The sequence below is a fragment of the Xenopus tropicalis genome, chromosome 5 (genome assembly GCF_000004195.4).
Source record: "Xenopus tropicalis strain Nigerian chromosome 5, UCB_Xtro_10.0, whole genome shotgun sequence".
NCBI classification, from domain to species: domain Eukaryota; kingdom Metazoa; phylum Chordata; class Amphibia; order Anura; family Pipidae; genus Xenopus; species Xenopus tropicalis.
The window spans coordinates 147,206,593-147,228,948 of record NC_030681.2 but is presented as its reverse complement, the minus strand read 5'-3'; the positions used below and the strand labels follow the sequence as shown (position 1 = coordinate 147,228,948).

The following is a 22,356-nucleotide window of genomic DNA, read 5'->3' as shown; positions in this document are numbered from 1 at the left end:
TAGTGGGGCTTTTCCAAACCAAATATCCTTTCTGGCGCCCCCTAATGGCCACCATGCTGGTACCTTCCATGTAATGAGAGCTGACAAATGGGAAGCAGAATAGCGCTTATGTTTTCAGCCACTAGGGGGCGCAGATTCCGCCTGCCTGCGCGTCACTTACGTTGAACTTTCCCTCATAGGAGGCTGCCATTTTGGCTCCATTATTTAACGTGGGAGCTCTTAGGGTCCCTTGGGTTCTGTATTCAGTAATTGCCGCGCTTCGGCCAGGTGTGAGGGTCCATTGGCAGGTGTGAGGGTCCATTGGCAGGTGTGAGGGTCCATTGGCAGGTGTGAAGGCTCAGCTTTTTATTGGCCTTTCCGAGCATGGCTTCCCGGAGCAGCCAGGAGAGCAAGCACGGTGCCCCCCATACTGTGACCGGCCGTGGGGAGGGGATGGGGGAGCGCTCGGAAGGGGAACTGCCGGAGGCAAAGGACGAGTTGGTAAAGATCGGCAGTGTCTATCCCTGCAAGAAAGGCAGCGGCACCCTGCGTGAGTATCGCTATATAATAATGATCATGAACCATACATGTACTCGGAAATGTGATCTCAATTGTCTCTCACTCACTGAAACTGTGTTTGATAAACTATAATGTATTGACAGGGTACAGTATAAGGATATTATAAATAAGCCGTTCCTGCAGCCTTGTGCCTTTATATGGGCACAGAACCCCTCAGTGACTGCTAATATCCTTATCATTTACAGTAGGGGGTACATTATCCCTTATAATACATGAGTGATACTCAGAGTTCCCTGTATAACTCAGCCTGCAGCCTTGTGCCTTTATATGGGCACAGAACCCCTCAGTGACTGCTAATATCCTTATCATTTACAGTAGGGGGTACATTATCCCTTATAATACATGAGTGATACTCAGAGTTCCCTGTATAACTCAGCCTGCAGCCTTGTGCCTTTATATGGGCACAGAACCCCTCAGTGACTGCTAATATCCTTATCATTTACAGTAGGGGGTACATTATCCCTTATAATACATGAGTGATACTCAGAGTTCCCTGTATAACTCAGCCTGCAGCCTTGTGCCTTTATATGGTCACAGAACCCCTCAATGACTTCAAAGTTTACATAACAGATAAGCTCTGTAAAACACAATTGTACTCTACAGAGATGCATGGCTACACAGCAGCTCATTTACCGTATATAAACTGAAGTAGTTTTTCTGAGGCAAACACTTCAAAACTTTTTCCAGTTACATTATTTTTAATTAATTTTGAACAAGAGGATTAAATGAAAAAGCTCTGTCCAGGCTTTTAACAAGTAAAAGGAGAATGAGCATCTGGTAAACAAAATACTTCTAAAGACCTCTTCGTGCTACCTGTAATCATGTCGTTCCCTAATGAATTTAATCTAAATTAGTTTTTTAATTTTAGTTTGCATGGACCAAGAGAGATGACAGGTTTAACTGTATTTGAGTTTAAGCACAGCCATCTTTATTATAGGTACTGAGAAACGTTGCTCCAACCTTTTATACCAGTGAGCCATATTTAAATGGAAAAAGTGTTGGGAAGCAATACAAGCATGGAAAAGTTTCCTGGGGGTGACAGTAAGAGATTTTATTGGCTACTTAATCGCCCCTGTGTGGACTTCAGGAGGCTCTGTTTGGCATTATACTTGGTTTTTATGCAACCAAAACTTCCCTTCTTACCAGAAATTCAAAAATAAGCACCTGCTCTGAGGCCACTGAGAGCAACATCCAAGGGATTGGGGATCACTGCTTTAGAATAAAGGTGGCCATACACGGGGTGATTCTAGCTGCCGATATGGGTCCTTTAGACTGATTCGGCAGCTTATCTGTCCGTGTATGGGCACGAACAACGGACCTGCCCGACCGACATCTGGCCTGAAATCAGCCAGATCGCGTTCAGGCAAGATGTATTTTTCGATGCTGTTCTAACGAGGGCCAAATGACCGAATTAGCCTGATATTGCTTACCTGTATGTGGGGATATCGGGAGAAGATCTTGCCATGTATGGCCACCTTTATATGTTGTAGGCATCTGAAGGAGGGATTATTTCTAAAGGTGGCCCTACACATACCAGTTTTGATCTTTCCTGCGACCATTGGTCGTTCGTTCCCTCCATTGATGTTCCGGGCTGAACCATCAGATATGGAGGTAAAAACAATAGGGATTCTACCTCCACCTGACAATTCAGCCCTAAACGCAGATTTTGCTCGGGTGCCGACCGTTATCCAAAGCTTTTGTTATATAGGTTGTCTCATCAATCCGCCATACACACACTGAATATCATACAAAACGAGGTTTCGAACGATAATATTGGTGCGTGTATAGCTCGCTTAGGAGAATCCATTTTGTGCAGATACTGATTGGTTCTTTGTATAACACTAGGTATGAATGTGAACTGCTCAGGCAGTTATATCATGCTTGCCAGACGTGCCTACTGAAGTTATTATGTTTTTTAATTTTTTTTACTGTAGGTGATGCAAAGATAATGAATATCAGATCAAACGAGCAAACTGGCAATCAAGAATACTATGTACATTATGTGGGCTGTAAGTAATATGATTTCCTATGGAAATATTACCTCCAAGATAGCGGTTTGTTGGAAGGCCGATAACTGTGGTGGGAATATGCAGAACGGGATAGAAATATATATTTATTCCACAACTACCTTGCATTTTTAAAATATCCACTTTGATTTTTATATCGTGACCTGTGTGATTTATATATGTGGCCATGGGTGGACTGGGCCGCCGGGACACTGGGAAAAATCTCGGTGGGCCCCGGCGGCCCAGACCCGACCCTTACCAGCACTCCCCCTCCCGACCTCTCCTCCCCTGACGCGTCAAATTTGCGCGCTTGGGGGAGGATGTCGGATGGGGGGGGTTAGGGGACGTGCTCGGCTGGGGGCACCTGTAGGGCCCCTGGGACGGGAGCCCGGGTGGGCCCTTCACCCCCCAGTCCGACCCTGTATGTGGCACGCCTTAAGATGGCCATACACTATAACAGGGGTGGGAAAACTATGGCCCGCTGGCCATGTCCGGCCCATTCAGCTTTTTAAGCTGAACGGGCCGCAAGTCTCATCACGCGAGACTTGAACTGACGAGCAGAGATGGCGTAATGCTGGCTCGTCTGTTGGCCCCTGAGCCAAAAAGTTTGCCCACCCCTGCACTATAAGTTCCACTTGTTTTGTGAGGTCACCAAATGAGTGGCTCTTTCCACCGAAATGCCCACCTAAGGTGGCCGATATCAGGGTAATCTGATCGCTTAGCCCTCAGGCTAAACAATTGAATTAGAATACCGGGCATAGGATTGCAAGGATTGCATCAATGAGCCAATGTTGTTTCCAATCTGATTGAAAAATCACACCTGCCAGATCGATATCTGGACAGTTATAGGCCAAATATCAGTCGGGGAGGCCCAGTAGGGGTCCCTCTACACGGGCAAATAAGCTGCTTAAATCTGCCCATGTATGGCCACCTTTAGTTTGCCTTATTTTGTCCTTTCTTCCCTCACACATGTAAACTGTTAAAAAAAAAAAAATGGCATTACCCCATTTCCTTTCTCACTGCCAGCTGCTTGCCTTTTGGGTAAGTGGGAAAGAACAAGCTTTTTTTTTTCCCTTTAGGCTAATACCACATGGAGCGTATGACGCATATTTCCTGCAAGCCGAAACACTTGCAGAGAATACGTTCCGTACGCATGAAACTCCCCTACCCGTGCCTGCACCCGAATAAATTGAAAACACTCAGGTGCAGGTACATGTAGCTCTGTGTGGCATTTAGTCTTAAACCGGTGAAGCTCAGTAAAGATATCACTCTGGATTCGTAAGTGGAAGTGGGAGTGTGTGTTAGATCAGCTGTTTGTATTTCAGCAGAACTGGAAGAAAATGTTGACAGGGTGGTGTTTTCTTTTAACATTGTGTTCCTTGAACGGACCATGACCATTTTTTTCCCCGTACAAAGCACAGAATAGAAAAAAAATATGCAGCAAAAGTTTGCTTGTCAAATAGGTGAATACTGAATCCATCATGAAATATTTGGCCTTAAAAACTAAACTAAATCCAAAATATAATTTGTAGTAAAATTTGTAATAATGCACAATTTAGAGTTCATGACGGGTGCCGATACGGGTTTCAGTTAGGCCATTACTTCTGCTAAAGCGTATGATATGGGGGTGCAGCAAATCCTGCATTGAGTGCATTCCTATATTTTAAAGTCTTCCCTGGGGTATGTGGTTAGTTTTAAGCTGAACATTCATGAATAGATCCTCTCATTTAATTAGGTCGCCAAACAAGCCAGTCTGTGACCATTAGACCACCCATGTGCTGGGCCAAATTCGTCTGATGTGATTGCTTGCACTTGGGACTAAAATGGGATCCTAATTTGGGCCTATGTAGACCCATTAATAGAGTAGCGCATCACTATGTCGATACTGTCCTCGCCCAATCAGTTTTTAGCCAGATATATGTTGGGAGGCTTTTGACAAGATGCTGATTTGGTCTCTAAGGTAGCAGCATTTATCTCCTTATGTATGGTCACTTTTATCCATCTAATCAACAATGTTCAACTAAATGAATATACAAATGGAAAGCACAAAAGTAGGGCCTGTCAGGCCGGTTGGGGTTAAGGGAACACAGGGTTCTTAGAGATGTGCCATGTTATTAAACATTTGTATTGTATGTATGGCCTATCTGCTTGCTAAGGGAAGTTTGTCACCTTCTTGCTAAGTAGTGATTGCAGCTTTATAAACAGCAGGTTATTTCTGTGGTTGTGTGCTTGTAAATGGCAATGGTTGGGAAGCAGCCAATGGAAAATGATATTGTGTGTATGTACAATCATCGCCAAAAATATTGGCACCTTTGCACTTTTTCCCAATAATGCACCAGCGGTGGCAGCAAATTGCTGCTTTGGTGTTCACTTATTTCACTCTTAGCAATGGAACAAAACAAGAAAAAATGTGATTTGTAATAGTTTGTCATACATTAATCACACATCCAACCAGATTGAATTGTTTGCACTACACCAAACACAGAGGAAAAAAATGAAAAGCAGAAAACTGCCTGAATAGGTGAGACAGATAATTATTCAAAAACGTAGACAGTCTCAAGTCCATTGCCAGAGACCTCCAGAAATTGCGGTGTTATGATTCTTCAGCTTGTGGTGAAGGAATCTCTATCAACTGCCAGACTGGTTCAAGCTGACATTCAGACACAAGGTACGGCAGTTTCAGCTTGCAACTTCTGTTACCAACTCGGTGAAAAGGGACCTTTATGGTGGGAGACCCAGGAAGATCCCCCTTTTGACAGAGAAACATATATCCTGGGAGAAGTTCATCAAAACATCTCTGGAAGAATGTCCTGTGAACAGCTGATGTTGCTCCTCTTCCCCTGGCATGGGGTGACTGGAGTTTGCATGTTGCATAATAAAATCAAGAAATTACAAAGGTGTTTTGAAGTACGACATTAAACCCAGTTCAAAGCAAAACGATTGAGTGTTTTGACGTTTTCAACAATGAGACCTAAATCCCAATGAACACTTGTGGAGATCTGGAAACTGCAGTCAGGAGAAGGCATCCTTTACATTTGGAAGAACTGAAAGAGTGTCTACGAGTGTTCCAGCCTGTCAGCAGAGACCTGTAGAAAGTGCGTTCATGGATCTAAGAAGCTGCTGATTTCTGTTATTTTTGCCAAATGGTGCAACAACTACTTGGCTATCCGTAATGTCAACAGTGTTATTTTTCTGAATAAGATAAAATAATTGTGGAAACCGTTTTTTTTTTCCAACTTTAAAATAAACTGATCTACTGATAAATGTTTGGAGTAATTTAAAAGAAGTGCAGAGGTGCCAGTTACTTTTGAGCACGATTGTAGACTGAAGCAAAAATCAGTCGTTCTCAGGACTATCCAGCAGGTAACATTAACAGGTTATGTCACTGAGTGCAGTGTTTGGATCACTTGTCTTTTCAATAATTGGCAATGATCCTTCTGTGACTGAATTTGAGAAATATTTGTTTCCCATACTGTTCTAAGTGTATTGTTATAGTTTAATGTATCCATTTTGGCACACAGTATGATGGTAAGTGAGCATTTTAGATTAAACTGTTTTATTTTGATACTTCCTTTCCATCATTAATTTGTGTGGAAATGTGTAAGATGACTTTTTCTGCAGTGAACCAACGTCAAGATGAGTGGGTGGACAGATCACGCTTGTTGTTGCCTGAACCACTGACAGTAAAGGAAGAGAAGAATGATGCAGAAAGTCAGAATGGAACAAATCCAGAACAGAACAGTAGTACCACTGAGCCGATGGATTATGAAACTCCTCTATCCCCAAAACGGAAATTTGAGGAGCCTGAGCCTGAACCCAAGGTAACAGGGGGATAAGTCCTACTGAAATCAGTTCGGCCACAACTCTGCGTATTGTATATTAACCTGTCTGTAATGTCTCTGTAAATGGTTTGTAATTATCCTTCTATCCTATCTCTGTGATGTGAGAGCACCACATCTAGTAGGCCTATCTTTTTGTTATTGAGCCACTTACGAAGAATGCAGTTTCGGAGTTAAGTTGAGTGGTATTTGCACGCATTAAGGGTGTAATTCTGTAGGGTTTAAAGGGTATAAAGGAGAGTGCTTGGGGAATGTTGCTGGAAGTTGCGAGAAGTTTAGAGTGCAGGCAAAGGATGTAAGATTTGGTTTAGATGCAGTCGAAGGTAGTGTCAATTGAGAAAGCTGGTTGGAGGATGGGGTGAAAATAGTAATAATGATTAATAAATGTTTTAGTAGATATTACGTGGTATAAGCTGTAGGGCTAGGTTTGCTTATCTTAGCTTCTTTAGCTTGGTGATTGGTGACCACACTACCAGGGAGTATACAGAGCAGCAAGGCATTTGATACCTATGGCAAAAAGAGCAGGGGTTAGAGTATACTGAGGCTTACAGAGCAGTGACATACACCATCTAGGGGCATTTGGAGCATATGTTAGGGGCATACATAGCAGTATATTGGGACAGACAGCAGTAATGCCTGCAATACTCTGGACATACAATACCTTGCACTAGTATAGTTGGAAAGCGCATAATACACAGCAGTGAGATACACCTTGCAAGGGCTACTCTTGTTGCAAATGTGTGTTGGCTCCATACAGAGCAGTGAGGCACAGCATTTTTGGAGCATGCAGAGCAGTGAGGCACAGCATTTTTGGAGCATGCAGAGCAGTGAGGCACAGCATTTTTGGAGCATGCAGAGCAGTGAGGCACAGCATATTTGGAGCATGCAGAGCAGTGAGGCACAGCATATTTGGAGCATGCAGAGCAGTGAGGATTGCCATGCTGATGACACAAAGAGCCATGAAGTACATGATACAGGAGGGATGCAAAGATGGAGCATAGCATACAGAAAGGCCTGTCATACTGAGGGTATAAAGAGCAATGAGATACAGAGGGCATTCTGAGCTGCAAGGGAACATGCAGTATGTAGTAACATACATAGCAGCATATTGGGGCAAAGTGTGCAGTGAGTGAGGCATGTCGTATAGAGGGTATTCAGAGCAGTAAAGGGCACATACTGCAGCATGCAGGGCAGTTAGACACTGCACCTGGGCTATACACTCCAGTGAGGTAAGGAGCATTATTCAGGAAAAGTGAGATAAACCATACAGGGGCCATACAGAAGCCTGAAGCATATATTGGATGCACACATAGCAGGAGAAACAGTGCAATGAGGCATGGCATATCCTGGCACACAGAACAGTAAGGCATGGCATACAGAACTATCAAGCACATTGTACTGGGGCATATAGAGCAATGAGGTACATTATTCACCGCATTAGAGGTATGCTATATTTAAGCATACCCATACTAGTCAAGTCAGGCACATTACTCCGTGAAGTAGAGTGCAAATATTTAATGCAAGGACATACTAAGCAATAAGGAATCCTATACTGAGTGTACAGAGTAGTATTATAAAGCATACAGGGGTCATCCTGAGAGCATATGGATATTGGGGGGTAAACATAGCAGCCTATTGGGCATGCAGTCCCGGGGACATAGAGAAGCAATGAGGCATTTTCTTTTGGGGCATACAGGGCAGGGAGGCACATCCTATTGAGGCATTCAGAACAGTGTGATACGCCATACTAGGGCATACAGAGCAGTGAGGCATGTCATACTGGGGACATACAGAATAGTAGAATGTTATACTGGGCACACAGAGCAGTGAGGCCTACCATGTTTGAGCTTCCAAAGCAAAGCCCAACGGGGGCATTGATGCAATGAGGTATGGTAAGATTTGGGCATACAGAGCAGTGAGGAAAGCCATACCTGAGCATCCTGTACTAGGGTTATTGGGGGCAGTGAGGTAAGCTTTGGGCATAAATGAAAGCAAGACACAGCATAACCAGGCAACAACTGAAATGGTGTAGAAGTTTCACTTGCTTTATCTGTGTTGTCAACAGCCCTAGGTTAAAAAGTTGTATATTAATGTTTTCAAATGTTGCTGAATTTTCAGTTGGGAAACTTACTAAAAATGGTTAATAGTAGAAGAGAGAAGTTGCAGTGACAAAAAGTATATGACGAAGCTCTTGTGCGTACAGAACATTACAGCTATGAATTACTTTTAAGACCATTACTTGGTAGACCAGTATCCAATTAGTAAGCGAAAATGACAGTGGTTGGGGGTATAAATGGAAATGGGGATTACAGAAGAAGTGTAAATCAAAGACCAAGAGTCCTTAAGTGTTATAGGCAGGTAAGCAAGTCTGTACACACTATTCCTATGGATTAGCAGAAGCTGAAGTTCAGATAGAATGTCTTACTTGGATTGGACACCTTTTTAAATGAATAGCGTGTGGGCTCTTGGCACTCATTATAGCATGAATCCCCTGGGGAACACGTTGGCTTATTTTGCCTAGATTGAGTAGTGGGATTAAGCAATACCAACCATTGGCAATGTGCTTTTGTGATCCTGTTATTTTGTGCTGGAGTATAACTAGCCTACATAGCTGATAATGCAGGGAAGACCTTTGTAGCCACTTCCAGACTTTTGTTTAAGTGATGGCCAGAATTCCACAATAAACTGATATCAATCAAATTTATCAAAATGCGTGTTTTTCTTATCCACTAACTCATGGCAGAAGTGCCTACAAGTGATCAAATCTATAATGAAACAACTCCATCTAGGGTTTTGTCTGCAAACATTAAAGTTTTAATAAATGGCAATTTCAATAAACTTTCTGTGAATTGTGCTGTAGACTCCTAGTCGTATGTCAAGGCAATTTGCTAAAATTATACAGGACACAGTGTTGTGTGATTTTTCCATACTCAAATGCTGACCGATATCAATTGGTTCGTCATGTTGGAAGATCTCATCTACTGATGCACAATATCTGCAGTGTACGGAGCATCTACAGGTGAAGAAGTGAAGCTCCTACTGTACAACGTTTGGACTATCAGTGTGAGCAAGCGTTTGGATAATTCTGGATCAAGGATTATCTGTTCTATCAACCAAGGCGACTGGAACAATAGAAAAATGCCAACTCATGTTATTCATCTGTTCAGCACAGTGTCGGACTGGCCCACCAGGATACCAGGAAAACTCCCGGTGGGCCCAGGTGTCAGTGGGCCCCCCTACTCCTGATATTTTGGCCTTTTTCATAGTCATTCCCTATTTCTAAATGGAAAGAAAGAGGAAAAATAGATGGAAGAATAGATGCTAGCATGTAAATAAAAGAGACTGGGAGAATAAAGAGGTTGGGTGAGGAAAGGAGGAAAAATAGTTTGGAAAGTGGGCCTAGGATCTAAGGTTTTCTGGTGGGCCCCTGGGTTCCCAGTCCGACACTGGTTCAGCATGCAGTCCAGTTAGTCAGGTTACCACCTTTTAAAGGGGGCTTTCAACCAGATATAAAGCTGTATAATTCCATGAAACATGAAGCATACATGGTAGACAGCTCTGACCAGCTTTCTTTTCAAATTGCAAGGAAGGCTCAGTATACTAAAGGTGGCAGAGCTTCACACTAGGTAAGGAAACGGAAAAGGTTAAGCTTCTCTCTTAGTCTAAAGATACACAGAGCTACTTAGTAGCAGCTACTTGTCATGTCTAGTAAAATACCCTGCCATAGACAATACTGAGAATTGCCTCTGGTAAAACACAGGTAGAGACAGTTATCAGTAAATGATCAGCATTGTCTATTTCTGTAGCCATGACAAGTAGTTGCTACTAGTCGCTCCGTGTGTCTTCACCCTTAGAAAGGACACCAGACTCAATGTAGGGAAAAGAAAGACATGTCATTTTGGGGGCTGTTTGCATTGCCTACTGTGATGGTCTGGGGATTGTGCCCTGAACCCCACGTTATTTGCAATGAGTGTACTCCAGTCTGCTGATTCTATTCTATGTATACTTCTTCAGTCTGCCTGGCACCTTTAGATTCTTAGGGACCCAGTAATCTTTGGGAAGTACTCTTGATTTACTTTACTACTGTGATTTCTCAAGTTTCTTCCTTGAGACTTCTGCAAGTGAGAAATTACAAGCAAGAGGACCAATGAGCGCAACCTTGGACTCAACTGTAAGTGAGCCTGCTGTGCTTACTGAATGGGCTTGTTACAAATAAAAGTGCTGCTATGCAATGTAGTCTTCAAAAGATACTATAGACTTAAAAATTAAGTTACTATGGGGTAAAGATTAAATAGTAGAGTACTAAATTAAAGTAATATCATAAAATATGATTGTTATACTTTTATAAAATATTTTGTTAGTCTGTATTAGCTGCTTTGCAGCCAGTTAAGACCTTAATATTTATGTAGCCTAAATATCTATCTATGAATAGTCCAAGTTAATTCCAAGTAAGATCATATGCATTCATTTTTAGATGTCATAACAGAATGAAATCATTATTAACATACAGAGGAATCATTTTAATAAGAGAGAATATATTTTCATGCCTTCATTTTGCCCTTTTCTTCAGAAAATAAAGTTGGAGCCTCCAGAATCTCCAAAAAATGAGCTGCCTCTAGCACCGGCTAAGGATCTTGCTGAAGAATTGACCTGCCCTTTGTGCCTTGAGCTATTTAAGGAACCCGTTATGGTGGAGTGTAGCCACAATTTCTGCAAAAGTTGCATAGAGAATGCCTGGGAAGTCCGGAATTCTGTTTCCTGTCCTGAATGTGAAGAGCCCTTGCCTGAAAAGAGTTTTATCATCAACCGAACACTTGAAAAACTAGTGATGAAAACGCTTAGCCGTAGTGGGTTATATACAGAGAATAAAGAACTGCTGGGAATGTGCGCCAAACACGATGAGAAAGTAAAGCTCTATTGCAAAGATGATGGCTTGCTAGGCTGTGTCATATGTCGTGACTCCTTAGAGCACAGTTGTCATAGCTTCCTGCCCCTCATGGATGCTCTGGATGTATACAGGGTAAGTGGACCTCAAATCTCATAACTGAATGCCTGGCAACTAGTAAGGAGGAGGAAGATAATGTTTAAGGAGTAAAAGTGTAATGCAAACCTATTTGGGGACTCCACCCGTTTTAGTTCAGCAAAAAAATTCTGTTGCACAATATAGTTGCCAAATTCATTATCCATTGTAAACAGACCACACCATAAAATATTTACTTTTGAAAGCTCTCAAAGAGTCCAAGTAAACATATAAAATACATTTTAGAGTTCAGGTTTTGAAAGGATATTGCCATCACGTAATTGCCCCATTTTTTAATTCCGTTTGATTTTCATCTGTTTTTGGACGAGAATCATCAGGCCATTTCTGTTAAGCAGTTGCCACTGAGGCAATTCTAAGTTTATTTTGGCTTCCATGTTAGGTCAAGCATGCAAAACACAAAAATTCACCCAGTGTGCCATTGGTCAGCAGGTACATGTGGTTAGAAGCCACCTTGTGTGACCTTAGCCCCTGCTGTGTTTTTTAGCCAGTTGAGAGCCTGATTGTGACATAGCCCTAAGAACCGAACTTTAACTGCCTTGACAATGCATATTGTTATTCTAGTACAGGTATCCGACCCCTTATCCAGAAACCCATTATCCAGAAAGTTCTGAATTACAGAAAGGCCATCACCCATAGACTCCATTTTAATCACATAATTCACATTTTTAAAAATGGTTTCCTTTTTCTCAGTAATAATAAAACAGTACCTGTACTTGATCCCAACTAAGATATAAATACCCCTTATTGGGGCAGAACAGCCCTATTGGGTTTATTTCATGGTTAAATGATTCCCCTTTCTCAGTAATAATAAAACAGTACCTGTACTTGATCCCAACTAAGATATAATTACCCCTTATTGGGGGCAGAACAGCCCTATTGGGTTTATTTAATGGTTAAATGATTCCCTTTTCTCTGTAATAATAAAACAGTACCTGTACTTGATCCCAACTAAGATATAATTACCCCTTATTGGGGGCAGAACAGCCCTATTGGGTTTATTTAATGGTTAAATGATTCCCTTTTCTCTGTAATAATAAAACAGTACCTGTACTTGATCCCAACTAAGATATAATTACCCCTTATTGGGGGCAGAACAGCCATATTGGGTTTATTTCATGGTTAAATGATTCCCCTTTCTCTGTAATAATAAAACAGTACCTGTACTTGATCCCAACTAAGATATAATTAATACTTATTGGAGCCAAAACACTCCTATTGGGTTTAATTACTGTTTAAATATTTTTTTAATAGACTTAAGGTAGGAGATCTGAATTATGGAAGAGCAGATTGGGGTCCTTGTCTTGACAGGATTTTTAAAACTGCCTGATCGGCATCTGGCCAATTTTTAGCTAGATATTGGTCGGGCAGGCCTACAGGAGGGCCCTATACGCAGGCAGATAAGCTTCCAACATGGCCTGAATGGGCCAAATCAGCAGCTTAAATCTGCCTGCATATAGCCACATTTATACTGTGTTCTTTGCCTTTATTTCAGATCAGTTTTACAAAAATAAACACCCAGTCATGCTGACAGCTGTCATGCTTATTGTGTTCTGGAAAGTCCATATTTGACACTAGGACAAAAAAGTGAAAACTAAAGTATAATTTTATGGGGGTTGGTTTTTCTTCTCTACAGGAAGAGCTTTCTGCCATGTTGTATCCGCTGGATGTTTCGCTAAAAGCTTCTGAAGAATTAATTAGCCAACAGACAGAGAAAATTGTAGTGCATAAGGTGAGGATCCTCAAATCTTCTTCTATTCGGATGATTATCTGTCCATGAGATGGAATGGTGGTGACCATTTTCTCTGGCCAGGACATATGAATGAATGGTAATGATTCGGAATGGTGTATTGCTTGCCTGCATAGCTGCAAAATGTTTCAGCAGCAAAACACACAAACTAAGTTAAATAGCTTTAACAGGAAATCTACTTCAATACATTTTCAGTCTGTTTTTTGGCTACAACCTTTTTGTACTTTTTAAGGAAAAGATGATTGATTATAAACAACACATTACATCTGAATTTGAGAAGATGCACAAATTCTTGGAAGAACGTGAAAAGAAGCTCCTGGATCAGTTGCAAAAGCAGGGGGATGATCTGTTAAAGGAAATGGAAAGTAATCTCATCAAGTTGGAGAATGATATCGAAGACATTAAGAAAGCAATCGACAGGGCCAAAGAGAAGTTAGAAGAAACGGATGCCTTACCCTTCCTAAAGGTTAGTGCGGGCAGTAACATCATCAAGATGTATATTTCCTGGCATCTGATATAATGGGTAGGCTGGTTATGGCCAGAATACTTACAAATGCCCCCAAGCGTGGTCATAGCTTGTACAGGGAGAAAAGCATCTAGTGCCTTCCTTTGTTTCTACGTGACAGCATTACACATATTTTGAGGCTAATGTGCCTTCAGGATCCCTGTCTTTTATCTATGGAAGCATCAAAAAGTTTCTGGTTTATTTGGTGAACCAGATGACTCTAATGGCCTTGGTATGTGTATTAGAAACCTGGGATTTATAGAAGGAACTTTGAAGTAGAAAAGTAGAATAATCTTGTGGAATTTTAGCTTTAGGAATAAGGGGCCTTATTATAATGGTGTGTAAAATAGTGCTGTTAGTATATGTCGCCTCTTTAACACCATTAAACACTGAATAAAATCACTTTTATTCAACTTATTTATAAGCTCTACCTAAGCTGATCAGAAAACCCTGCACTACACTGATGAACTCCAAGAAGGGTGAAACCGGTCTGTAGTTGGGAATCTGATCAGCTATTATCCTGGCTTCTGCTTTAAACCCAGTGGGAGAGCTTTAGCCTATAGGATAAACCCACGTAAATGGGATTTTCTTGGAGCCCTTTGGAATTCATTTTGTTTGTTAAGCCTATTTAATAAACCTGTAGAGTTCAGGTGTGAATGGTTTAGCTTGAAGAGTAGTAGAAGCTGAAGAGTTTATCCCCTACCTATATTTGTCTCTTGACTTTTTATTGGGTTACTCCAGGTCACAGGCATAAAATAATGATGTATATTTCTGGAATAAATTAAAATACAAACCAGTGCAAACATTGTAAGGATTAACAATAGCCTCGGATACTCTGCTTGTTCCAGAACTCACCCAGGCCCCTCTTATAGGCACTAACAGAATCTGCCATTACGGCATCACTAGGAAGGGCATTCCCCCCCCCCCCAAAAAAAAACCCTACGCTGCTTCGAATGAAAGTTCCATTCCGCTAATCCAGTGCTGTCCAACTGGCGGCCCCTCTGTGTGGCCCCCCACCTGTCTGGCTGCTTTGATGGCTTACCTTTGAGTAAGCATTAAATGGTATCAGTACTGAGATTATCTGGCCCCCTGCATGGTTCTCACCTCAGATTCAGGCTGTAATCCCTCTGTATTGTTTAAAAATGTAATCCCCTGTGTTTTTCACACCTTTTAATCTCTGCATTGTTCACCCCCTGCAGTGTTCAAACCTCAGGCTCAGACTGTAATCACTCCCATTGTTCACTTCTTCACACCTCAGACATAGGTACTGTAGGCAGAGTATGGCACATACAGCCAGCATAGGGCAGGTAGAGTATGGCACATACAGCCAGCATAGGGCAGGGAGGGTATGGCACACACAGGAAGGGTAGGGCAGGCAGAGTATGGCACACACAGTCAGGGTAGGGCAGGCAGAGTATGGCACACACAGTCAGGGTAGGGCAGGCAGAGTATGGCACACACAGTCAGGGTAGGGCAGGCAGAGTATGGCACACACAGTCAGGGTAGGGCAGGCAGAGTATGGCACACACAGGCAGGGTAGGGCAGGCAGAGTATGGCACACAGAGGCAGCATAAGGAAGGCAGAGTATGGCACACACAGGCAGGGTAGTCAGGCAGAGTATGGCACACACAGACAGCATAGGACAGGCAGAGTGCTGCCTGTGTGTGCCATACTCTGCTTGCCCTATGCTGCTTGTGGGAGGTGAACCTGGCAGGGGTTTGTTGTGGGAGTTTGTTAGCAGTTGGAAATAGCCATTAAATGGTCCCTAAGGTGTGTGATTATGTACTGGGGGTTGCTCTGCTATCCACAGGGGAGGAGGAGGCATATGGAATTTAACGGTATCTTAATATGACATAATTCTTTCACATATGAATGATGGTTGATATCCCCACAGTAAGGACCAAGCATTTGGGATTTTGCTGTGCTACCACCATTGTGATAAAATAGGTGTGGTTTGAAGTGGGTGTAGTTTCAAAAAGGGGAGTGGTCAAAACTGGCTTCCATTAGCGGCCCTCCACCATGTATGCTAGAGAAATTCCGGCCCTCGGCACCGCAGAAGTTGGACAGCACTGCGCTAATCTAAAGGGGGGGCCTCTGTTTTGTTGATCTTTTCTATGGGAAAAAGTGTTTCAAAGTGTGTTTTTTTTTTTTTTTTTTCTTCTGCAGGATATCAGGAGCTTCATTGATGAGTAAGTATTTAAAGATGGTAACGATGGAAATTAAATATAGGGCATGGAGATTATATATATTTATAAAAATGTAGTGGTGTACACATTTACTACCCAAACAAGAACTGTAAATATTGGGAAATAGGTCATTACCCCAAGCCTACAACATACTGTCTAGCCACTAGAATGCCATAAAGTAGATTTTGGTCAGTAACAACCAAACAAATGGAGACCAGATAGTCCTTATTGGTTTGCTTGTATTTTACAGGGATGTTCCAGATTCAGCCAAAGCTTTGCACTTTTTTCAGGAGTAGGCTGATTTTTTTATGAACAGCTTGGTATTTGGCTGAATTAAAAAGTGATGGATTCTGTGTATCCCTAGTACAGGTATTGAAACCCGATATCCAGAAAGCTCAGAATTACGGAAAGCACATCTCCCATAGACTCCATTTTAATCAAATAATTCAGAATTTTAAAACTGATTTCCTTTTTCTCTGTAGTACTAAAACAGTACCTGTAATTGATCCCAACTAAGATATAATTACCCCTTATTGGGGGCAGAACAGCCCTATTGGGTTTATTTCATGGTTTAAATCATTCCCTTTTCTCTGTAATAATAAAACAGTACCTGTACTTGATCCCAACTAAGATATAATTACCCCTTATTGGGGGCAGAACAGCCCTATTGGGTTTATTTCATGGTTTAAATCATTCCCTTTTCTCTGTAATAATAAAACAGTACCTGTACTTGATCCCAACTAAGATATAATTACCCCTTATTGGGGGCAGAACAGCCCTATTGGGTTTATTTAATGGTTAAATGATTCCCTTTTCTCTGTAATAATAAAACAGTACCTGTACTTGATCCCAACTAAGATATAATTACCCCTTATTGGGGGCAGAACAGCCCTATTGGGTTTATTTAATGGTTAAATGATTCCCTTTTCTCTGTAATAATAAAACAGTACCTGTAATTGATCCCAACTAAGATATAAATAATCCTTATTGAATGCAAAACAATCCAATTGGGGTTAATTAATGTTTTAGTAGACTTAAGGTATGGAGATCCAAAATACAGAAAGACCCCTTATTCTGAATACTCTTGGTCCCGAGCATTCTGGATAATGGGTCCTATACCTGTATTTCAGCTTGCAATGTTCAAGTCTTTCCCCATTGTATTTTTAGGTGCCAGAAGCAAAAGACTGCCATTGAATCCACTGAAAGAAGTGTGGTTTCAAAGGAACTTTGTCAGGCAACATTTAAAGGACCTATCCAGTATTTTGTTTGGAGTAAGATGAAACACTTTCTCGTTCCAAGTGAGTTTTTATTTACTAACTTGTGTTTTTTGCATCTCACAGGCCTTTGACACAAAGTTTATACTGCTGGTGTGCTGTAAAGGAGAATTGCTGTGTGATTATATTGTGATTATATTGCCTTTCCTGTCTGTCACTGTTACACATTCATAGGAAACTGTACTGCCTATTGCAGATGCTGGTGTTATCAGACAGGGTTTTAAAAATGGAGGTTTTCCACGAATTTCCCACCACAACCTGTATCTGCTATCAACAGTGCATTTCCCATACATTGGGCTGCTCTGTTCCTCCCTGAGCTGTTGCAGCCAAAACACCTAGGGGGCTGATTTACTAATCCATGAATCCGAATGAGAACAATTCGGATTGGAAAACGAACATTTTTTGCGATTTTTTTCGTCGCTGTTACAACTTTTCCATAAATTGTAATGACTTTTTCATAAACGTTACGACTTGCGCGAATTGTCGCGACTTTTTCATAGCCATTACAAATTTTGTGAATTGTCGCGACTTTTTCATAGCCATTATGACTTTCGTGAATTGTTGCGACTTTTTCATTGCCATTATGACTTTCGTGAATTGTCGCGACTTTTTCATTGCCATTATGACTTTCTTGAATTGTCGCGACTTTTGCATAGGCATTACGACTTTCGCGAATTGTTGCAACTTTCGTATTGAGAGCTCGAAAAAGTCGCGACAATTCACGAAAAAGTCGCAAAGTACCGATCATTACGAAAAAAACGCATTCGGACGCTTTTCGGACGTTTGTGGATTAGTAAATGTGCCCCCTAGTGTAAAAAGCAAAGTAAAACCTTACTGATGATGTTGCTCATAGCAGCCATTCAGATGCTTTGCTTTGGTTTTCCAACTGTTTGAATCTAATTGCTTTAAAAAAAAAACATTATAATGCAGGATTCTGCTGGAGAAGCTCTATTAACGGATGGGTTTTGAAAAAAACATGTTTTCCCATGACAGTGTTCCTTTTAAACTCCTCGTTTAAAGGGAAAATATACCAGAAATAGAAATAATGTCCTTTTTTTTTTTTTTTTTGTTATAACAAACATCCTTGATTTAAACAGATTGAAAGAAAAGCATGATTGTATTATCTGTGCTTGGAGGGACCAGTTCCCCACCCTTCTTTAGCCTCACCTTTTCCCTTTGGAATGAGATGGGCTTTAGAACTTAATGTCCCTCTGCTCTGCGTAGTGAGTGTTGCATAGACTGAACGCTTGCGTTGCTATGTGGTGAAGCACATGATGATAAACTACAACATGTCAAACAATGCTCTATTGAGCACCTGTACACTCACTAAAATACAGTTACCAGATCACTTGAGAATTCAGGGACAAATCTAGAAAATCCAGCTAGAAGGGCTGCACTGATTGCAATAAGAGTTAAATACAATCAGTGCAGCCCTGCAACATGCATATAAGGTGTCCCTGAATTCTCAACTGATCTGGTAACCTTACACTAAAAAACTTCACTAGTTGAATATATTTATTCAGTCAGCAAGCCAATCAAAACCCAAAAAGCATCCATAATTAGAGCAATACACACACATTGAACAGTGAATACAGAATAATAGCTCTCCATATGTACTGTCCTTAAAGGTTAGTTCATCTTTATATTACTTTCTGTATGCTGTAGACCAGTGATCCCCAACCAGTGGCTCAGGGGTAACATGTTGCTCCCCAACCCCTTGGATGTTGCTCTCAGTGCCCCCAAACCAGGGAGTTATTTTTGAATTCCTGACTTGGGGGCAAGTTTTGGTTGAATAAAAACAAGATTTCCTACCAAATAAAGCCCCTGTAAGCTGATAGGGTGCATAGAGGCTGCCTAATAGCCAATCACAGCCCTTATTTGGCACCTCCATTAACTTTTATGGTGCTTGTGTTGCTCCCCAAGTCTTTTTACATTTGACTGTGGCTCACGAGTAAGAAAGGCTGGGGACCCCTGCTGTAGACAGTGATGCTTTGAGACTATTAGCAGTTGGTCTTCATTTTTTATATTGGTTTTAATAATTTAGGTTTTTTTTCAACATCTCTCCGGTTTTTAGTAGTTTCAAAGACAGACTAGTAGGTGAATAATGGGGGCCTGAATTCAAGAAGAAGAAATACAATAAACTTGTAGTCTCTCAGAGCAAAAGTTGTTTTGGATGCCAGGGTCACTGATCCCTATTTAACAGCTAAAAAAAGAAGCAGAATACCGTAAATAATTAAAAACTATAAAAATCAAAGCACAGTGAAAAAGTTGAATAGGGCATTGTAAAACATACTAAAAGTTTACTTAAAAGAGTAATACCCCTTTAACTGGAAACCTGTAAAGACAGAATGCAGGGGCTTAAATCACATACATTACATTATCCTAGTCTCATCCTCCCACCGCCTGCTATCCCACACTTTAACCCAGGCTACATGCTTACTTTAACCCCTCAACTACTTGCTTGCCAGTCTTTCAGGGTTCCCTGTGCCAGGCTCTCATCAGTGATCCCCTTACGGTCAGACTGGGGGGTGCAGGGCCCACCAGGGTTTCCGCCCCAGGGGCCCTGCAGGTGCCCCCACCGGCTGCTTGCCCTGCACCCCCTAACCTCCCGCTGAGCCTCTATAACCCCCCGCAGGGTCCCCCACCCAATGTCCTCCCCTGAGCGCACATAAGTTTAATGCGCCAGGGGAGGAACGGTTGGCCGGGGGAGCACCGGCAAGGGTCAGGTCAGGGCCGCCGGGGCCCACCAGGTTTTTTTCCAGTGTCCCGGCAGCCCAGCCCAACCCTGGATCCCCTGTTGTATTTGTTGGGCTCCTCCTGTTTTCTTTTGTACCTATCATCCTGACTTGTTTCACTGTGCTTGGAAACTACCCACCATTCCCTGCTGGAGAGCCTATTGATGGGTTTATTTGAATGCTCAGGATTGTGCTCGACTATATAAAAGCTTTTGTCTTTTTTTCTTTTTGTTAGTGCTGGAACAAGTAACGGCAGATCCAAACACGGCTCATCCCAATCTGCTTCTGTCTTATGGGCTGACCACAATCAGGTATAAAGAGAAAAGGAGTAAAATTTTCGACTCAGTGGTGCGCTTTAATCAGAACACTTTTGTGTTGGGAAAGAATGGATTTCATTCGGGCCGGCACTACTGGTTGGTAAACGTTGGGGTCAAAACTGATTGGGACATTGGGATGACTAGAGACTCGAGCAATCGCAAAGGCACGCTAAGCCTTATTCCTGCAAATGGGTACTGGATCCTCCAGCTGAGAAATCGCAACGATTACATAGCTATTGAATCTCCTGCCGTAAAACTCCGTTTGGCCGGCAAGCCTCGCAGGATAGGCGTGTATTTGGACTATGAAGGAGGCATGATATCATTTTATGATGGTGATGAAATGACCCACATTTACACATTTAAAGATGTTTTTACAGATAAATTATACCCATGCCTTTCACCACACGTGACTTTTAACAAGAGGAACAGTGAACCTTTACAGCTCGAGCACTATTAGCCATTCAAAATGAACACGGAGATGGTACAAACAGGCTAAAAGTGTCTGAAGCTGTCAGTGTTGCCCTTGTGTCTTTTTCTAACAAAAGAGTCAAAATACAAACCCCCATATGTAATAAAAGGCACTATGCTTGCCCAGGAACAGTACCCATAGCAACCAATAAAATTTTAAGAGCAGACAGGTGACCAGTCAATGCTACCTGTTGATTGGTTGCTATGGGTTACTGCTCCTAGGCAAACATTGTGCCTTTTATTATTTAACCCCCCCAAATCTGCCTGTGTATAGACACCCTAAAGGAATCCTATCTTCCCCCAGTGACCGTAATTACATCTGTGTGCGTTCAGACTAGTTCACTCCCCATAAGGAAATCTTTAGAAGTCGTTCATGGGGCACCTGGGAGCCTTAGGAAAGATGGTGGTGTATGCATTTTTAATAAGAGAGAGCAGAGGCCTAGGGTAGGAGGTAAGTGGTCACTTGTGGGTTCCTAACAAATTGGTGCCAAGCACAAAACGGCGCCCTTCCTGATTAGTATTTTATAGGGGCCTTGCTAGATATTGATAAATTTGGGCATGGATGGCATCCATGGGCATCATATCTGCCCCAGTGTGATCTGGTCCTTGAGCCAATCAGGTGGTCGTATCTAGTAAAGCTTATTTTGCAGTTGGACCACATGAGCAGATCCAGACTTGCATAGCCAACTTTAGGTGCCAAAGTTCCTGCCCTTGGGCATCTATAAACACAAGCAAACAGCCATGCCACTGAGTATCCAGAAAATATGACTTAATTAACTGGTTATTTTATTAATATATCTGTTTAGTATGTGTGTGAGTTTCCAGTGTGTCTCTCTATCTACTTGAAATTTTATAAAATTGGTAACTTAATAAATTCAGTACACAGGTGTCCATGTGAAGGAGTTCTACTTTAGTTCTGTTGTGATAAATCTACACTAATCGTTTCACTTCTGGAAATAAACATTTTTTCTCACAGCAAAGTCCGTTCTACTGCATCTTTTTTTTTTTTTTTTACCTCTTAGGGAAATGCCTGAGCCGGGCCAAGAGGCACTTGTGCCCAAAGCAAGTATCTTGTGTCCTACTGTCTGGCACCGGGCATTTGTCACTCGCTTTGGCAGCTCTAACACACACTGCACACCACTCCAGTGTCATTGCGCCCCCACATATTGCACCCTAGGCAGCTGCCTGTTCTGCCTACTCCTAGTTACTGTCCTGGGAAATGCAGTGAATTTGTCAGAGTGAAAGCCATTTATTGATTATATATATATATTATAATTGACACAAGTATAAAAATACATGATTTAGTTGCTAATGTAAAATGCAAACCATACATCTCCCTGGTGTATGGGACATAGTTAAATGAGAAAGAAACGCTAATAAAGAGTTAATCTCAAGCTGCAAGCATACTTTCAGTTCTCTCAATAGTGCCCCTAAGTCTCCCCATATTTCTCCCGTTCAGATGATCAGAAGCCTCATAGGAAATAAAACGCTGAGCTGTGTAAAGAAAGTACCCATAATGCCTTGCTCCTGCACCGAGACCAAGACTGGTGTGTGAACAAGCTCAGTTTGTACGACTATAAGGAAGCTTCCTGCTGTTTGGCTCAGCTCCACATTCCTTAGGGGGGGGGGAGTGAGTTCTTGGGATTCTTGAGAGAGAGGAGAGAGCTGCGTGTCTCTGGC

The 22,356-nt window shown here is 41.9% G+C and overlaps 1 protein-coding gene across 2 annotated transcripts; it reads left to right on the top strand.

The window, feature by feature from the left end:
• Positions 1 to 151: 151 nt before the first annotated feature.
• trim69.2 (tripartite motif containing 69) lies at positions 152 to 21,656 on the top strand. Of its 2 annotated transcripts, NM_001045751.1 has the most exon segments (10): positions 256 to 267; positions 308 to 529; positions 2,493 to 2,567; positions 6,186 to 6,385; positions 10,974 to 11,423; positions 13,078 to 13,173; positions 13,424 to 13,657; positions 15,863 to 15,885; positions 17,050 to 17,180; positions 20,127 to 21,656. In NM_001045751.1, coding segments are annotated over 9 exon segments (1,914 nt in total). In that variant the 5' UTR covers positions 256 to 267; positions 308 to 363; the 3' UTR covers positions 20,666 to 21,656.
• Positions 21,657 to 22,356: the final 700 nt, after the last annotated feature.

What these genes read in the sequence shown, in the direction of transcription:
- trim69.2 (XM_031901769.1), top strand. Translation starts at nt 364, where the DNA reads ATGGCTTCCCGGAGCAGCCAGGAGAGCAAGCACGGTGCCCCCCATACT. An exon ending in AGCCTGAGCCTGAACCCAAG is followed by an intron (nt 6,386 to 10,973) that starts GTAACAGGGGGA and finishes CCTTTTCTTCAG; the next exon opens with AAAATAAAGTTGGAGCCTCC. An exon ending in GAAACACTTTCTCGTTCCAA is followed by an intron (nt 17,181 to 20,126) that starts GTGAGTTTTTAT and finishes TCTTTTTGTTAG; the next exon opens with TGCTGGAACAAGTAACGGCA.